Source organism: Manacus candei, unplaced genomic scaffold (genome assembly GCF_025592945.1).
Source record: "Manacus candei isolate 608988 ecotype Guabito, Panama unplaced genomic scaffold, ASM2559294v1 h1tg000008l, whole genome shotgun sequence".
In the NCBI taxonomy this organism is placed as follows: Eukaryota; Metazoa; Chordata; class Aves; order Passeriformes; family Pipridae; genus Manacus; species Manacus candei.
Window position 1 is genome coordinate 22,869,846 of NW_026138056.1, and position 20,517 is coordinate 22,890,362.

Consider the following 20,517-nt stretch of genomic DNA (forward strand, 5'->3'; position numbering starts at 1 on the left):
AGTTTTGTTTCAGACCAGAAACTTCTGTGCATCCAATACAGCCAAATGCCAGTAATATCCAGGCTGAACAGGAAGAACTGAGCCTACCAGAGAACCAAATCCATGAGAGGTGGAGATACATCAATTCCCCGCAGTGACCAGTGATGCAGATGGTCAGGATTTCAATGACAAATGACACGATTTCTCCTGTTAAAATCACTGTCAAAACCTCATTTTGATAGATAACATGAACACCATCAGGCTCAAAGAATTTTATTTAGAAATACTATGTAAAAAAAGTTACATGAAAAACTGAATAAAATTTTTCAGCGGATTTAAGCGGCTGTTCAAGTGAGCCGTTCGCTGAAATGAAGGACAGATGCATGGTAGCTAAAACTCCGTGAAATACTCTGCAAATCTGTGGGTATATATTAGCAACAGAATAAAACACTACCCTCCAACTTCTGACAAAACTGAAAACATGGAAATAAAGATGTTAGTTAAACAACCCCCTTCTGGAAGAATGCTAATTAACTTTTATAGGTTACATTTTCTTGATATACCGAAATCAAAATGACACAGCCATTTGTTTTCCCTGGCAAAGTCATGCACATCACTGATTATTCAGGTTTTGAAAACTGTGTATAATACATACTACCACCTACACAACAGCGCAACGCTGACATTTCAGCACAGAACATGTTGAAGCAGTATTTCTGTACTGGAAAAAAAGAACAACTAACAAAGACATTTCCTAGAAGGTATCCATCGAAGAGAAGAGAATAATGTATAAAACATGGGCCTTTTCTTGAGAGCCTGAGGTTACAGATGCCTTTTTCACCACATCATGTTCCCAACATAACAAATCTGGCAGCAGCACCAGGTTGAAAAAATGGAAAGCAATTTTCATTTTGATTTTGTGGAGCAAAAAAGACTTATCAACTTCTTGCAGTAATTTTTGTGAGGCACAGCATAGTTAAGGGAATTACAAACAAGTTGCCTGAAGGTCTTTGTTCCATAATCTTCTTATTTAAAAAATGTATTAATTATTGCAGTCATCACTTCTAATAAGCCAAGATAAAATGACTGTATTCTTAACACTGTATCAATCATCTTCTATTACTCCTGCTTATGAGAGAGCCTTTACTTTTCATCCATGAGAATATCCAAGTGGTCCTATATTGTACATGAGTTCTACCCTGATAAATTTCTAATTACTTAGGAAAAAATTAACAAAACCTTCTTGTATAACAGGATGCTCCCTGCTGAACAAGGGAGGAACTCTCTGCTCTGCAGGAGCCAGATACACTGGGCATCATCCTAATCCCTGCTGTAAATGGGCAACTTCAGTGAAGTCCATCAGTCCAAGAATGGTGCAAAGGACATAAAAACCAGGCTGGATCCTCACAGCACCCCTGGCACTAGCACGAGGGTGAGGAACTAGCTAGGCTTTCTAGGGAGAGGTGCATGTCCGGTGCTCTCACACAAAAAGCTGAGAAACATAGCAGATGACACAAAGTGTGGAATCCCAAGTGTGGACTAACTGCCCACTGAACTCTTGACTAATCAGCCTGTAAAAGGAGGTTAAAGTTTCCAACAACAACATATGACTGTGCAATAATAAACTGAATTTTGCCATGAAATTTAGTGGTGAACACTCTGCATCATAATTTCAGTGGTCTTGTTGAAGTGATTTGAGTCCCAATGTGGCACCATCCCTGCAGTAACAAATTGAAGATGACCTTCTGGTACCAAGAATCAGCACACTCAACCACAGATGACATGATTTAGAGATCATCAATACAGCACACATACAGCAGGATTCCAGCACTGCCAAAGCTGCAGCACCATAGTCATGCTGGGGAGTCAAAGCACAAATCTAAAAAAAGTCAAAGACTGGTAACAGTTTGGTTCCCCTAATATGCTTTGTGGTTTAAGAAGAAAAAAAAAAAAAAAAGGAAAAATGCAAGCTCAGATCATATGTGAACTCTGAAAACACATTCATTTCAACACGTTAATAAGAAACAAACTCACTTTAAAGGAGTTGGACTGTGCTTCCAGTTTCACATGAAGATCTTCAAGTGTCTGAACTGGTAACAAATGGTAATTGACACTGAAGAAAATGACAACCAATGGAAATCAGTTTTAAGGGGAAATGAGATCTTTTTCTTTTAAAAGTTATTGTCATAAAGGTGTAGGTTGACAAGACCTATGTATCGATACTATTTAAAGGATATATATCATGAAATATTTATCAATATTTTTGACACAAGACAGTCCAGGTAAATGAATATAAAGCTTAGATCAAAATAAGCACCCAAAATAGTATCTTCAGGAGTTAAATCAGAGTTAAAGGAAAATCACTTATTTACAAGTATCCATAATGTATCAGTTGTGGTTAATTAGCATTCTAAGACTACAGGAATGTTTGAGTCTGGTAGTAATCAAAGGATAGTTGGGGTTTTCAGTCTACCATTCTCTTCTTATGAGTTCTCTTTGTTTCCAGAAGTTTTACCCCCAAATTATATCCCAACTAAACTACCTACCCTACACCTTTCTCATCATTCACCTTTCTCATCATTCAAATGGGAAGTTATCTTCCCATTTACTTACAGTCCTCATTAATTTAGGAAGAACTGCCTAATAAAGGAATGATTTTAAAGATGAAGTAGAAGCTGCCAGTTCAGGGCTGAGCATCAGCATTATGAGAAGTGATATTCCCGATACTAAGGAAAAACAGAGCAGAGGACTTACACTCTTCATGATTGCAATGTCATAAATACGATTACTGATGCGGCAAATGTCCTTTCTTTTGAAAAAAGAAATAATTAAGCTCAGTGTGGCTCTGTCTGCAGGGTAGGATCAAGACAGCTTCCCAGACACTGACTGGATCCTGTCACTCACCCTCGCACTATGCTGGGATTCCCCCCACCCTACCTTCCTTCTCCCCCCACAGCTGGTTTCTGTGGGAAGAAATGCACTGAAACACAGGCAGATTTCACAATAGAAAAAAAAATATTATTTTTACCACCCACACACTTTTGTTCCTACTAGAAGGAACTATCTTGTACTAAAGTGACCAGAAGAAAATCTTAAAAATTCAATGGTAACAAACTGTGCAGCTGAAAGCTACATGAAGAGCTTCTTGCGGGAAGCTCTCACAAACTCAGGATGGATTTTGTTAAAGAAGTTCTCTTAGTTTCTACATGCCCAAAACAAACAAGAAGTACTATAATGTCAGAAAATCTTCATGGCTCAAAAATGACTTTGCAACACTTAGCAACTGTGTTATTAATTTCATCATGATTAGAGAAAATTCACATATGATGGGGTCCCCAGTTGGAAGACAGAAGTCTTTGACTGTGTTCTGCATCTTATTGCTTATAATTGAAAAAAGGCTCTAAAGGCTTCAGCCTTCTCAACCACTGAAAGAAAGCACTTCTGTTCCGTGTAAGTCAACAGAATTACACCTCCCCATACTTTTCATGAAAGGAGAATAAGCTTCAGACTGCTTTTAAAAGGTTAGTATCCCACTGGGCAACACCAGATCAGACTCGTTAGCTAATGTGGTTGCACAAGTGTGCCACCTTACAGGAAGAAAAATAAGGGGTGGGCTTAGCAGAAGACAGGAGTTTGCCAACTCGGTCTAGCCACAGGCAGCTGCTTGCATTACAGTCCTAGAAAGGAGTTTGAGAGACAAGTCACTGCTTCACAGTTTTAGCAATGAGAAAAAAGGTTGCCTTGTGATCAGGGCCACGTGGCCATTATACTTCCATGCAATCCATAAGTTCAAACATATGTAGTATTGCATATAAAAGGAAACCTAAAACCAGCCCCAGCCCTGTAAACTGTCATCCAGTATGGCTGTGTAGATGGAAGTGAAAGTGTTATTTTTAAGTAACCTCAGTTACCAACAAGAAGCGGTCTCGTTCTCTATGAACTTTGAAATTCTGTTCAAAGTATAAAATTAGAACCACATTTTCCCTCAGGAGTTAGTAGTACTAAGGAGAGGAAATACTACTGCATATTCTGTATCATACCATCAAACCAGAAATTCACATTTGACTCAGCATGTCAAATATGCCGATCTGTCCACTTAAAAGCTCAAGTCCCCCTAAAACCAGAAGTGATTCAAAGGCTTAAAAAGAGCCATCACTTCAGCAATTCGGTGAATCAGAACTCAAGGGAACTTCTATGAATCTCAACTAAACTTGTGAGTATCATCCTCTACATGGTGAGGTAAGGCACCATGTAAGGACAGTGAGATGGCGAAGATGAGGTCCTGCAAAGAAGTCATGCATGGTCAGGCTGCATGACTTCAGCATCAAGATTTCCACTCCTTCCTGTATGGCCTGGTCTGCCCTAATGTCAGTAAATTTCATGTAAGCAAATAGGTCTTGAAATACACTAATCTGGTTCCTCAACCAGAAAGAGCTACGATGGCAATCCCCTCTACCCCCAAGTACTGCTGCCACTGCTGGGGGGCTTCTGCAGACACAGCTGTGGTGGAGAGAGACAAATCACAAGCCCATCTAATGCAGCCAGGTTGGCAAAACTTTGATGGTGTTTAAAATGTCCCTGAGAAATTCAGTGTCTGCAGTTCTCCCAAAAGCACCCTTAACTATTGTGTATTTTCATCCTGCAAAATAAAAACGCAAATCGCCCTCTGTTACACAATCCAAAGCTGTTTCATGGTAGAAACAGGACCACAAACCAAAGTACTGTTCCCTTTTCAAAAGCCCACAGCAGCCGGATTTGCTGTGATTTTGAACACATTTTCTTACTGCAACAGTATTTCAGTCGTTACTGATGTCCTATGAACCACAAAAATGCTAAATCTACACATATCACTTACAGAAGAGATTATTTCATTTGCCTGTATGATAAAGCTCCAGCTACCATTGAAGCTGTATCCTGTGAGTAAATACATAAAATAAAAAAATCCTGGGCTTGCTGAAATCTGTGGAAAATCTCAAATGTCTACAGTAAAGCCAAAAAGTCATGCTGAACACTGAAATAATATAAAGTCTGATAAGGGTCTGTTATCACTTGTTAACTGCTTTGACATAAGATTAGGAGAATTACAGGTCTAAAGGTTAGAAAATACCAGCTGTAGTAGATATTTTATAAGGAAAAAGATAAGCACAGAAAAAAAAAAACAAAAAGGACTTGAGATAAAGAAAGAAAATGCTAGGCTGAATGACAGAGAAACTGCTTGAAAAAATCAAGGAAGACAAATGCACTAATTTTTTACCCTGTCTAAAACTGTTGAAAATCAGTTTGATCAGCCAGTCAAGAAGATTACGCTGATGTCAAGGCAATGACAGAATTATATAAATGAAGAGAATAGTAATGGCTCCAATCCCTTCTCTGGGTGAAGGAAGGAGTCTTGCAGAAGGCAGGTGTGGCAGGAAAGGCAAGAAGCTCTCAAGTTACTCTCCACCAAGTAGAAGATAAGAAAGGACTACACTGTAGCTCAAGGGCAAAGCTTCAAGTTAGACTAAAAAAAATAATCCAAACATATCTTGATTTAACACAAACTCAGTGAAGTTTGTAAACATCAATAATTACAAATTTAATGGTTCAGAAACTCCATTAAGATTCAATGTAAATTTTCTTCAAAAGCCAGAGCACAGGTCTACCCAGGACTCACGCAGGCTGTCTCCTCCTAACTAACTAACAGCTGCCATCTCATTTCTGAGGCTTGAAATTCATTCAATCATATTTTCTTAGGAAGGTCACAAAACCTTATACCACCCTCATGCTGCAAATAATTATATGATGTTGGGAAAGGTGAGTGCTTAGGTTGATAATCAGTATAGTGAGCAAGACTGGGGGCAGAAGATGGATACAAACAGATATTTGGGGGAGCATAAGCCCTTGTGAAGAGTAAGTGTTGAAGTCTCCATCCTTCAGGACTGCAGAAGTGACAGGGGCCTCACATGAGCAAAGCTGTTATGGAAGCAATGATACAAGTATGAACTGAGACAGCAAGAGACCAGCCACAATCACAAGACAAGGCAGGAGACTGAGTGAAATTTCTCTTCCTGATGGTTGTTGACCACCTTAACTTCATTCTTTTGTTCTCCCTACTGCTGACTGCAGATGCACTCCATCAAAACCTTCTTTTAGGTTTCACTCCATCAAATGAGAAATCCCACACAAGAAGAGCAGGGGAGAAATAAAGGACAATTAGAGGCACTGGACATTAAGGAGTCACTCACGTTTTCTGACAGATATGTTGAGGATCCATGAGGAATTGCCAGGTGACTTACCAACAAAAGCACTTCATTTTTTTGTTGTCATTTTGTCTACAGAAAATCCCTTTACAGGTTCCAGTGTGATAAAAGCAATTAGCAAAACCCACTCAAATGAAAAAAGAAGGGTCTCATTAGCCCAGCTTACCCGCTGAGTAGAGCAATGGGAATTCATGAGGACAGTTATTATACAGCACAGTGAATTTTGTGAACAGTGAAAAAGCAAAAAAAGCACTCTAGTATCTAGCAGAAAAAATGGATGATACAAAACATAAAGCCTGCTGAAAAAGTGAAAAGTGATAAATACAGACTTTATCCTTTAGTGACATAAATCTAGTGCTAAGCATCAGCCAAACTCTACAGTCAGGTTGTAATGATTATCAACAGATTGCAATAGGGCCTAAGGACCTTACCTGTATGACAGAATCCAACTGTGTTGGTTGCTTTCCATATACAAAGCAGTTTTAAGAAATTTAGCAGGTAAAGCCATATTTATTGAGGCTGCTTTGACCAGCCCAAACTTGGAAAACGAAGAGGTGTCCACTGGAACAGACTGCCCAAGGAAATTGTGGACGCCCCATCCCTGGAAGTGTTCAAGGCCAGGCTGGATGAGGCCTTGAGCAATGTGGTCTAGTGAAAAATGTCCCTGCCTATGGCAGGAGGGTTGGAACTGGATGATCTTTAAGGCCACTTCCAACCCAAATCATTCTATGATTCTATGTTATTCCATACTGTCTTGACAGTAAAATTCACACTTTGGCAGGCAATTAGCTAATCTGTCCCTTTCACAATCTTGAGAAATTAACTGATGCCATGAGCAGGACAGACTTTCCAGTATCTTGCTGTCTTTAAGGAGATGATTTGATATTTGCCACAAAAAGTAAAGAGATGCATCTGATACAGCAGGGTGGAAGCTCTAGCTGTAACTGATCCATGCACCTGGGACTAAATAGGATACCAGAAGTACAAATGGCCACGGGTGGCAACAGCAGGGATTTTGTTACCCAGAGCCTTGGGTCCTTCCCATTGAAAAAAAGCTATGGGGGGGGGTGACAATGTCCTGTGCATGTGGGAATTCTAGGGCAGCCTTCACCTTGGAAGCCATCATCATCATAGCATATCAGGCGATTTCCATCTTCCAGTCATCTCCAATACTGCAGTCATTCCCTGAGAACTGAGCCTGGTATGCACTCTTCAATGCAACAACCAAGGGATCAAAACCATATCTCTGTTGGACATTTCTAACACCACCAATTACCTATGAAGTTACAACTATATGCACACTGGAGGGTTTCTTCACATGATCTGATGACAGAAACTATCTGATGTTCCAAATCAGCTCATTACACTTGTGCTGAACACAACTACAAGAAAAATCTTCCTGGGCTTTCATTTTGATGAAATAAAATTGCATCACTGCAGTTTAAGTAGCTTTATCCCTTATATTTCTACTGTATACAGTGCATTTGAGACTCTGAAACTGCTGCAACACAATTTGGAGGCGTGAGATCACACATATGCCTGACTCCTAAACAATGGTCTCAGAGGTATTATTAATAACAAGATATGATGAAATAGTGTGCAAAACAAAACAAGATTTGGGGGTTTTTTTATGTCTAAGTAACAAAAATAAAGCATTGGTTCATCTGGTCCCATCTGAATTATCTTGGATTTTCATAGTCTTGGTTAAAAAAACTTTGTTGATCTATTTTCCAAAACAATCAAGCAAGCATGCAACGCAGACACTACAGAGCAGCAGCAGGCAGTGCACACACATTGGTCCACTCAAACGTTCTTGGGGTGGGAAGAAAGCATAAAAAGCTAGTTGCCTCAGTCTATACTGAATTGCCATCGAGGCACAAGCAAAGACATGTCAGATGAGCTTGCCTATGCCTTTAAGCAAGTATTTATTTGGAACAGCAGTATTCAACACTTTGAATGGGAGATTACCTTGTTTTTTTGTTCTGGATGACATCGTGGGATATCTTTCATCACTTTTAATTAAATCTTTTCAATGTTCAAAAGGACATAGGCATCCACTAATGAGACTGAATCCACCCCTCTTTCTGAAAGTGAAAACAGAATGGTAAGAACAACCTACTGGATTAGCACTAGACTATTCATCCCTCAAAGGATAAAAGAAACCAAAGGCAGGACACTTGCCATGCACAGTTTTAAGCACAATTGTGTTCAAGCACCTTTTAATGTAACTAATGCAGGAGACATTGCAATGGTCTAAATTATGTGAGAGGTAAGACTGGATAGGTCACAACAACGGCGCTTTATTGGACTTCTGTTCCCAAGAGAGAAACACAAAGGTTTCCTTCTGCAGAGGAGATCATGAAGCCAGGAAATATGAACTTTCTTTTGAGCCCAACATATCTCAGCATTGTCTTATTTTAGCTTCTTACCACTGAACAGCCACAGCCTGCACAGTTTTATTTTAAAGTCTTCATAACAACAGGTTTTTAAGGCTCTAAATTTATTATAGCTGATGTGGTTCTATCTGAGGAAGTCCAAAGGTTATGGAAAAAATCCTTTCACTCATAATGTGATAATACCAAGTAGGATCTACCAGTGTTTTCACTACATAAGATGCAAGAAACTAAACAGCTTATAGAAGAAAAAATAATTCTGACTCATTCACATATGCAAGATTTCTTTGAAATTTAATTATCATTTTTGTATCTTAAAGCAGCAATGCCAGAAATTGAGCTGTCTGTTCATCCACAAAACCAGACACTGCGCAAGCAGCTGTTTCCCAAGCCACTGAACATTGACATACAGGAGAAACCTCTCCAGTCCTGCTGTGAACAATTCTGTGTCGCTCCTTAACGGCGACAGATAATTTAACCTGGCTTTAAAGGATATTATGTGCAAGCTGCTAGTACACAAACTTCAAGTTTCCCTCCTCTGGTCCTCTGAAGGAGCCCATGCTCTGAACTCGGCTTGTTGCACTTGTTCCAGGGCCTGGAAATGAATCTGCATCAGTCAGGTATGCTCTGATGGCAACTGTTACTGAAAGGCCTAAACATCTTCTGTGTAGTGCACTATAAGCACAATTTCGTAACCAGATACACACACCTAAGTCCTACTGCTGTTGAATCAGAATCTTTCAGGCATGTATTTAAGCTTAAAAAGAGCACCACATACAAGCCTGTCCTCCCAGTACTTTCATTTTGCCTCCCAAATATCAATTCAGTCAGTTCATCATGTTTTACAATTGGTTCTTGGATGACTCCTGAACTGAGAGACATTTTCACTTCTCGTACAGCTACACAGCTGCTATTTTAAATGGGAATCGCAGAGGAACATTGCAGCACGGGCTCTGGCAATACGCCTCACCCCCAGCTGTAGGTCTTGGAAATTTGCTATTTAAGCAAAATAGTTACCATGCTGAAAACTAACCTAGTTATCTTGAAATCTTTTAAAAATGTGAAAAAATATACCATCCAACAGAATAACAGAAGTTTTTGAAAGGAATATGGAAGAAACGCATAATGCACTGGAAACGTTTCACAATTACTGGTACCCACAAAAACAAAAGTAAATCTTCCAGGGAGGTTTTGTCTGTCTTATTGAAGCGTAAGTCAGCTGAGTAAATATCGCGGATCAATTCCTGAACAACTGAAGGAAAAAAATATGCCTTGTCATCAATCCACTGTTTGAGATATTTCAGAGAAGCTTACCAAATGCAACTACCAAAGCTTCTCATGCTGAAAAACCAGCTGAAGAGAATTAGCGTGGCTATGATATACCATACACCAGAAGCTCTGAAGAGGAGCTATTGCAAGCTAAAAAACCATGCCAGCACCGAAGAGAAAAACATGGAGCAGTACTTTCCAGCTAGGGAAGCGATGACCGAACACTACTGCGGCATCACATGAATGGACAAGCAATGGAAGTCACTCAAATTCTCCCTGAGAAGATAGTAGCAATTGCCTTTCCTTCAGTAAGCATCCTTCTTTGGTTAACCAGGTTAAATGAGAGTTTCTAAAAATAGGTTGGTTTTCCTTGGGGCCCTATTAAAAAGTTAGAGACCATCTCTCTAAAGCCTTCAGAGACCACAGAATTATACTGTGACAAAGGGGCAGATCCACCCTTCTGCTGGCATACATACAAAGGGAAAGCAAGAGTACAAAAACATTGAAATACAGACTTCTCAGAAACTTAATCACCAGTTCTTCATAAGTTCTGTCTACTGTGCTTGAACAGCAGTAGTTCCTGCTGTTAAGGAATATATGGGTTCCTTTCGGGTTTGTTTTTTCTTTCAACAAAAACAGAGCTGCTAGAGCTAATAATTGCAAAACCTCCATTCTCACACAGTGCTGAAATGAGATCATAATTTTTTTCTAAATACTATATCACTTTATAAAGTAATGAAAATGCATCAATTTTCTATGATCATTTTTTCAATATATCTTTTAAAAATTTCTGATTTTGTTCAATCTTTTTAGGCAAAGCAAGTGACATAAGAGTTTGTAATGACCACTCGGGAGAAATCTGGGAAGTATCCAAGGCAATGGGATAAGGAAAGTGCAGGTGACTAAGCAGTTTGCTGATTTTTCTGGGGAGCCACAATAAAGCAGACAGACGACCACACTTAGCAGGGCTGCTGCACTCTGCCTTAGACATCAGAAGCAGATTGACTCTTACAAATAAGAGCTCAATGGGTACAGAGGAAGGCTGTCAGCAAGGAAAATTAGCACCTTGTGACAAACATGCATAGGCTCTCTGCTAGGTCGCTGGGATGCCATGGGCCAGGAAGGAGACACTTCTTCAACCTCCCACTATGGAAATGAGCCTACAAGGTGCCATGTTGCAGTCCCGGTTTCCACTGCAGTGTCAGAAAGGCACAGCTGGGTGGTGGAGAGGATACTCCTTTAACATCCCATTTTAGCTTCACTTTGCTCATCTGTTCTTTCTTCACGTGCCTCCACAGGACTTGAGCAGGCTATCCGGTCAGGACTCCATGCACTCTCCAAAATCAACAGAGACACATCCGCTGCATTCAGCTAGAACCTCCTACCACTAGGCCTACAGTATGAGAGAGCACTATTTTTTTAAGAACATTAGAATATTGCTTAGGAACTACAAGATTAAATCACAAGAAGCACAATCATAGCATTTTTCTACTGATTTGAATTACGAATAGAAAGTACGAGCAGTTAAGAGGAAACAAGATATGTTCTATACAAGAGCCAAGATTTTTTTTTCCTGACATGTGCCAAACAAGGAGAAGAAACAGAAGAATCTGGCACTATTAAAAACAGTTTGTGGAGAAAGGGACTGAATATCTACAGCCAAGCTCCATGTGGTTTGTAAAGAGGAAACTTTTGTTTTATGGGACTCTCAGTCAGCCAAAATTCTCCCAGACGGCATGCAAATGGATATTAGCCTAAAAACCTACATGCTTCTTGTAGAAGGATCAGTAAACGGTGGGAAAAGAAAAAGAACACTACTGAAGTTTTAAATCAGAATGCAAAATCTGCCTCATGATTGAAAAAGTTAGTTTACCAGACAGCTATAGTGTCATACATATATGGTAAGTGTCTTGGAAAGGAGAGGCAGCACATTAAAGCACAAAACTAGAAGTCAGGAAAATGTGTTCCAAGCCTGGCTCCACTAACAAGGAGATCTATAAAACTTGGATAAAAGAGAAAAAGACTGCCAACTTAACAGTGAGATTTTCCTTAACTTCATATAGTGTATTAACATTGCACTTATGCTGTTTCTTTTAGCTTCTGTATTTCCCCCACTCCCTGGCATTATGATGCACTAAGTTAAATAAGTGACTAGATGGAGTACTGAGAACAGTTATCTTGATGGAGTACTGAGAACAGTTATCTTACTGTACTAAAACAAGCCCTGACCAAATTTTTAATCAAAACAATAGACTAAAAAAACCCCACCAAAACAAAAAAAACACACAAAAAAACCCCAAAAAACCCAAACCAAAACAAAAAAACAACCAAACAAAAAACCAAACCAAACAAAAAACCCAAACAAATTTTTTTGGGACCCTAATTCATATAACTGAGCAAAACACTAAAGTGCCTGACAGGATTCAACAAGCTTAACTGAATATTGCACAAATACAGCACCTACTGCTCATATTTCAGCATATAGGAGAAAAGGAATGGACAAGCAACGGATCCTCAGCACACGCTGAGTGGCTATACCATGGAAGAATTTTTTTCAGCTTCTCTAACAACTCCATGAGTGCCCAACGAAGCATTCTTCTGCATTAGCTGTAAATCAAGAGACCACACTAACCTCCAGTTTACAGCAGGGGAACTGAGGGGAAGCACACAAGAAAGCCTGCAAGCCTGGGACTCATCCAAGTCCCTGCATCCCACTGAAGTCACTCCTTGCTGGGGGACCTAAGGCCCAAATAGATTTGTGGGTCAGGATCCCAATCAGTCATCCGATGATGTGGCTCTCTAGTTACATCACCAATGATTAAAACACATCACATGGAAAATTTCGCCATCATGCTTAAAGGAGAAGTAGTTAATATCTTGTGTAAGAGGATACCAGGCTTAGGATTTGCCCCTTTGTGTCTTCCTTCACACCAGCCTTTATATGTAACGTTTCCGCTAGGATTTGTCAACCAGTGTGCTTTCCTCCTCTAAATATAGTGGTAAGCATGAATATAATTTTTGAAGCACTCTGTATTCACTTGGGTTGTCCTCATTCATACCTCTAAGACTATCAGCTTGGAGAAGGAGCAGAAGGGTTAATCGTTCAGAACTTTCTGTAAGCTCTGTACATTCATATACAGTGCTCTAGATGGACACTCCATGCTTCATGTTGCAATGGAATAATAAAAAAAGCTGAAAGCAAATTCCTTTAGCTCTTACTCTTTAATTTTATTTGGTCCAAAGAATAAAGAACAAAAGTAAGCAAAATCACGCATTCCAAGAGAAAAAAAATATTATAGGCCTTTTCCAAAAAACACACTAAGGAAAAAACACCGGAAAGTAAAAACTATTGTATTATACTGAGAAACCTGAAGCTGGCCGTTCTTATTGCCACTAAAAATATCTCCACCCCACACATACATACATTTACCACGACAGCATCTACTGATGGGTTCTGGATACTAATCAAGACCAGACCAGGCACAAACTATAAAGCTGAACAACCCCCAACAAAGTAGGTCAAGAAAACTAGGAGGGAAGGGAAACTGTTGCTAGGTGGCAGTGTACCTTAAGCAAAGAATACTGTAAATCATAGATTATTGGGAAAGTTCATTATCTGCTAAAAGAGGTCTCATCTTCAGTGTCATCTTCAAAGTTTTGGTAGGAAGCAGAACCCAAAATGTACATGATACACACACTACACATCAGAAGGATGAGAAGTTACACTGAAAAAATAATAAGAAAAATAAAAGCCTGTCTTGAGACACACTACTGTGCAAGACCCATGACATAACAGCTCTCCAGGTCTATTAGTGCCATAAGAAAAACCAAAAGCCAATGAAGGGAGTCCTGTACACCTTGAGAAGATTATGGGTTTGTTTACTTCATTTTATTCTACCTTCACTTAAGCTCTGACTAGAAGAAGCAAGCAAAGAAATAAGCTTCCACCACATCTTGGCACAGCAGTGAACAGTTGACAGAAAACCCAAGTGTGATGGTGAGAAAGGTTTTCTAAGGCTACTTAAGAAACAGAACTGTTACTTTTCTGCCTTAAACAGCTTCAGTCTTCAGTCCTTTTCAGAGTGGACAATGACAGCAAACAAAAGGAGGTCATGAAAACGCATGCACTCCCTAGAACTCCAGTCAAAAGGATGGAGGAAAAGGCCTCAGTAGAAAGCCAAGGTAAGAAGTAAGAGGCCAGATTTTTCTGATATCCTTGTATCTGTCCTTCCTGATGTTCCCTCCAACTGAAAACTACCTTAACATATTGCCTAAATTAGCAGAAGTGGTAAAAAAGACAGGCTGATGACATCTTGTGAACTACAATTCACTTGGTAAGAGAGCTGTTAGCAAGCTCACAGCTTGTCACAGAGAAGGATAAGATGTTCTTGAAGGCAAAGACGAAATCTATATTCTTTTCCACAATATCTGTCTGGGTTCAAGAGAGCAATTTTGGGAAAAAGTATCTTAGATGAACATGCTTGTATAGATTGGAGGTATTTTAGAGAATAGAATAAAAGGGAAAAATGAAAGGCACTTTGCTCCAACAAGGTTTTAAATCCGTAGCTCATGTCACAGCAAAATCCCTTCTGAGAAATGTAATTCTTCTTATGTTGACTTTAATCTACAATTATACTGTAAAAGTTGTTTGGGTTTTTTTAATACCATACTGTGATGCACTGCAGAAACAACATACTAGAACGTAAATGTCCCATCTAACACAGCATGGGAATTCCTATGCTGCTGTACAGCAAGACCCACAGAGAGATGCACCATCTATCATATCCTTCCTCACAAGCAATTCTGACTGTGAAAACCATTTATAGTAATTGGTTTGGGTTGAAAGGGACCTTAAGGACCATCTAGTTCCAATCCTCTGTCACAGGATGCTGTGACATCTAGACCAGGTTGCTCAAAGCGCCATCCAACCTGGCCTTGAACACTTCCAGGAATGGGGCATTCACAACTTCTCTGGGCAACCTCTTCCAGTATCTTACCACCCTCATTGTAAAGAATTTCTTCCTAATATGTAATCTAAATCTACCCTCTTTCATTTTTTAAAGCCACAGAATTACAGAGGGAATACTTTTTGCAAACTCTTTGATGTAACTCACATCCGATGTGTGTTAACTTCCTAAGCAGTTATAAACCTGTGATGAGTATTACCAGGTTCGCTCTGTAATTTCTTTATCTGAAAAACTTTTGGATTCAAACCTCAGAAGAAGGATCCAATTTCAATAGATAAATACAGACACAACAATCTTTGTTCCCCTTCTCTCCTTTTATTCCCTTCCCCAAAGACAGTGGTTTTAATTTGTGGTCACAGCCTGAGCCCCTTCCCCTTCCTAGTAATCAGCAGCATCTGCCCTGCAAGGAGGGAGTCAGAGAATACCCCAGCCTTGTCCACAAATTGTTGGTTACAATCTGTGATCATTTGCAGTCATGGACCCACAATAAAAAAAAAGCAGCCAAATATAAACATCAATTTGAGCAAGAAGAAGTGGAATAGTTCTACAACTATCAAAGCCAGTAGGAGACAGCCCTCGTGGATCTCCAGGGCCCTTCACTGACTTGAGCAACATCACTGCTGGAAGACAAGCAGGAGTTAGCCTCACCTGCTATATCACCTCCTGCTCCATGAGACCATGCACAACTCGTTGAAAGACAGTTTGAAAACACCAAAAAAGACCCCACATAAATCTGGGGATGACTTAAGACATTTTATAAAGACAAAAGAGAATAATCTGTGCAGTCTCCAGCCTAGGAAGTCATCAGGGTTTGCCATAGCAGAAATACTTTTGTACAGCAGCAAAAAGGAAGCGCTCTATGAAGAAAATACATTCCTCAGCAAACAGCCCAGATAGGCTTTTCTTCATTAACCAGTAAGAAGGAGATCCCTCTGCTGCATGCAGAACACACTGAGGCTCATCTGACATAGAAGTTTAACTCAAAATAAATTTTTTCTGTGATTATGGAAACTTTTGTTCTTCTTCTATTTCTGCACCATCTGTGATACAAAACCTGGCAAAGACTCCAATTAGTTTCCTTTGTGTTATTACCACCATAAGCACTCAAATGATAAACACTTATACAAAAGGAAATTCCTCTTCCTTTCTACCCTGTCTCTAAAGAGCAGATCTAAATACTTTAAGAAGAAAACCGGTACTGAACTCACCCTGAAATCTTGTAATGCCAGATTACACCAACTTTGTCAGAAAAAGGCAATGGCAGATTAAGTGAATCAACACCTCTTCTGACAAAATCTTTTCTCCAGTAACAAGCACTCAGCCTGAGAGGAATCAAGCAGAAGCACCTTACACCAGGAAAGGTGAAATCTTGAAACATCTGCTTAAGCAACATTTGTGATGGGCTTAAGAGTTCTCTTCTCTGGGATACACAAACCCTCGTCAGGCTCCTAGAGGTATAACTCTTGGAGCCACAGAGGTGGTTGTGCTTTGCCTCAGTGGAGCTCGACAGAGGCATCATCTAGCAAAACAAACATACCAAACTTTGCGATGCAAGTTAGCACTTAGTGTTGTTTATTTATGTACTTAAACTCTTAGTTTATATATACACATATTTGATCACTGCACCTATCCTGATGGAACCCACGCATGGCTGTGGTTGTCAAATTTTATTTTGGTCAAGTTTATATTGGTACCCTAAACACAACAATCCCCTTATACAGAGTCTGCACACTGGTACAAGCATACTAACATTAGAGCAAAACATTAATTTATACAAAAACACATGCAGATGTGAAGTAGCAACAAGCGCCACAAAACAAATATTGTTTGTGTTTCTGTCCAAATGGGTGTGATCCAGGAATACAACCTTGACTTTGGCATTTATTTATGCTGTAATTTCCCAACAGTCCCTATGTAAACAGGTTTGCATATGTTTACAGTGGATTCCTGAGGGGAGAGGTAGCCTCACCTGCTGCTTAACAAACCCTCCCTGGGTTTGTTAGATTCAAATAGAAGAGAGGGAAAGAAGAAATGAGACACGTGGAGGACACATGGGGATGGATAAACAGATAAGGGTCAGATAAGCAAAGGGATATCACAGACTTGCACCAAAACTTAGGAGCATGAACTAAGACCTATCCCTATTTTTTAATCTGCTGCACCCTTAGTACAGATTTTCTTCCTACTGATCAGAAACGGCTGTTGTCAACAGCCAGGCTGCTCCCAGGCACCTCTCCAGATAATGCATAATTTCTTTTCTTCCTTCGTGCTAAAAAAAAAAAAGAATTAATTGCACATTTTACTGGAGCAGGACAGTACCTCAACACCAGCCCCTTATGCTGAGGGCTGTGCTATAAAGAGGTTGATGGTTTATCCATTTGTTATTTCCAGTTGCTTCTATGCCAGTGCTTTGTATACTTCTTTGAGAAACAGCACAGGATTTAAAGTGGTTTATTAATCAAACAGAAGTTTGGTTTTTTTGGGCAAGACAGTACACCTTCTTGCTGAGGCCTCCTGTACAATATCATTCTGCTGTGGCACAAATGTCCAAACAATTCTGCTGTAGATTCTAAAGAGTGCACTTTAAAAACTCCACAGCCACAAGGGTTATAAAAATAACTCAAAATGGGTTCTTTGATCCTTTTTCCCTACCATTCACATCTGGCTGAAAACTTTACAAGTAAGAGCTCTGCCTGTTTCCATTTTCAAAAATTCAAGTTTTTTTTAAATTTTACTAGAATTTTGACTGATGACAGGCACAATTTTATAATATGGCTGAGCCAGTATAACAACTTCTAGCCTTAAAACGACATCCAATCCCATTTGTCCTTCCTGCTCCCCTTTTGTTTACTGTGTTGATGTTCTTTAAGGAGCTAGACTTGCAGCAAACTAAAGCTATTAAAAAAATTAGGGTTTTGGCTGGTTTAACTCCCAGAACCAGTTTACAGAGGGTCAGATAAGCAACAGGGATGATGATGAGGGGGAGGAAGAGTGACCAGTTAAGCAGCAGCTATCCATTTCATAAACCAAGCTGAAGCATGAAGCACAGACTACTCTGTCAAGTAGTTTGTCTTATGGGATGACCCCAATCAAACATTGGGATCATCATCTGCAGAACAGACATTGAAGAGTATCACGCATTGGCTACACTTGATCAAGCATTTCACCTCATCAAGTGATAAATACCTGTGAAAATGATAGTATATAAAATAACAGGTATTCAGAAACAGAAAATATAGTTACAGACAGTACTTCTTTCCCCTCAAAAAGAGTGCAAGTTCTTCTTAAAGCGTCCCAAAACACGTGTGTACCTTCTGTGACTCCTTAGATCGTATAGCTGACAGAAACTAAAGGCAACCCCGTGAGATACACTAACAGAAGTCACTAGAATGTCCATGACCCGAGCTACTCATCACAGAGAAAACTGGCAGCGAGGGCCGATGTTGCAACCCCGCAGCGGCCGCAGGTACGGCCTGCGCACCGCGGGCTCCGCGGGACGGTCCCAGGGCCGCGCCGGGATGTCCTGCTACACGAACAGCTCGCATTCACGTTCGCAGCGAACCTCAGCGTCACGTATGTTTTCACACACGCCAAACTTCTCGGAGCCTGGATGTGTGCTCCCTGCACACCTCCTGTTGGAGCACGGGCTCCCCCGAACCCACGGGAGGCGACACCAGACTCCCACGTGCCGCGGTCAGGCGAGGAGCCACCGCCCCCATCGCACCTCCCCGGCTCTCCGCGGCCCCCGGGAGCGCAGCTGCCGCCGCGATCCCCCCGCCAGCCCCGGCCGCCCTGGGGCCCGCCACCGCCGCCACCCGCGGCGGCCCCCGGGCCCTGCCGCCCCCGGCCCGCCGGGCGCTGATAGGGCGTCCCCGCGCGGGGGGGGCGGGGACAGCGCGGCCCAATGCGCGGCTCGGCGGCGCCGCGCCCGCCCGGCGGCCCCGCTCCCGCGGCGCGGCCGTGCGGGAATGCGGCGTCCACCCCCCGCCCCGGTACCTTCTCCTCCTGCAGAGCACGCACGCGGCCCAGAGCAGCAGGGCGGCGGCGGCGGCCGCCCCGCCGTAGGTGCCGAGCGGCAGCGTGTCGGGGCCCATGCTGGCGGCGCTCGCCGCGGCGGCCGCCGGTGCCTCGCCGCCGCCGGGGAGGAAAGTTTCGCCCGTCCTCCCGCTCCCGGCAGGAGAGGATCCCGGCCGGCCGTCCCTCCCCGCCCACCCCGAGCCCAGGGGGCTGGGTTTGGCTGCTCGGAGCCGGACTTGGCGAGCGGGCCCGGTGCGACCCGGCCGGCTCCTCCCCGGGGAGCGCCCGGCGCGGGGAGGGTCGCGCCCGCCCGCCCCCGCGGCCTCCCGGCGGCGGCGGAGGGAAAGCCTCGGCCTTCTGCTCGCGGGGAAAGGCTCCGATGTGGCGGAAAGGTCCCAGGACGGAGACCCCCCTTCATCCCGGGTCTCCGTCTTCCCCACCCTCCAATCCCTGTCAGCTCTCCCGGCGCCCTGTGAGGGTCTCGGGGCCCTGCAGAGGGGCTCGTGTGGCGGAGCGGCGGTGGCGTGTCCCCACTGCGAACGGAGCTGGGTTCGGGCAGGTAGCGACTCTGATATCCCGTTGACCTCTGCTCGGTTTTGGTACAGACAACCGATGTGTGTCCCCCGCTTAAACAGCAGGACAACACCCCACCATCTTCATAAAACTTCGCTTGAGACAGGATAAATGAGATATGAATAGTGAGCGTTGCCTTTTGGCGCTGTGCTATATGAGAATAATGTGGGTCCAGTCCCCCACTGTGCCAGTCTCTCTGATGTGTTATGAAGAGCGGAGGAGGTGAGAAACCAAAAACTGAGGCAATGGAGAAATCCCCAGCGTGAGGAAGTGGGATGAGGTGGAGTGACTCAGAGGTCCAGGTAGTTTGGTACTGCATGGCAGGACAGGGACTAAAAAAATACCCGGGCAGCAGCAGTACCTTACAGCTCCACTGCCATTTGGCACAGTGTACACTCCAAAATGTTGCTGTGATGTAAGATACCGTTCAATGCAAATTCACACTGAAGGAGTAAGATGCTTCATTTTCTGGAATCATGGTTCGATTGAATGCTGACAGACAAAAAGTTCACCTAGCTCGCTTACTCAGCTGCATGTATTATCATGCATTATATGTTTCACAATGTTTGGTGGTTTATACATTCCTTTCATCTTGGAAACAAGTTGTACAACACTCAGTCTTCTGGCTTGCCCTGTTGTAAATTTTCTCAAAATTGTAGAGTCCCAAATGTATCTTAGCAGATAAAAAGCCAGTTAGCTAAAAGCCGTCCTGAACTTTAAAAGACTTCATCATTTTTACCAGCTTGAGTCATCTCTGACCATTTGCAGTCATCAGGGCTGTGTGTCTTCTTCCTCAAACATTCCTGTTAATTTCTGTTACATATTCAAAAATGCCATTGTATTAATCAGCAAAAATCTAATTAGTGTGTCTCACATTAAATTTTCTCAGAATTGGGTCACTATTGCTTAAAACCATCAGCTGTCTGTCCCTCCTGAGACTAAAAAAACCAGAAACCCTTATTGTGCAATATGATGCATAAAGGGAAACCATAAGAGAAACTGATGTTATACTTGTAGTTCTGTAGGGCTTTTGGTAGGGAACTATGTTTGAAATCCCCAGCTTGGGAATCCCAGGAGGTT

At 41.9% G+C, this 20,517-nt stretch overlaps 1 protein-coding gene across 1 annotated transcript in view; it reads right to left on the bottom strand.

Moving 5' to 3' along the window:
* Positions 1 to 19,047, bottom strand: part of LOC127462446 (cytochrome P450 7B1) — a 129,632-nt gene extending 110,585 nt beyond the window's left edge. The window contains exon 1 of the mRNA XM_051771084.1: positions 18,844 to 19,047. Within this exon, the coding sequence (XP_051627044.1) occupies positions 18,844 to 18,941 (98 nt within the window). The 5' untranslated portion in view covers positions 18,942 to 19,047. The remainder of the gene's footprint in view (positions 1 to 18,843) is intronic.
* Between the last annotated feature and the right edge of the window lie 1,470 nt (positions 19,048 to 20,517).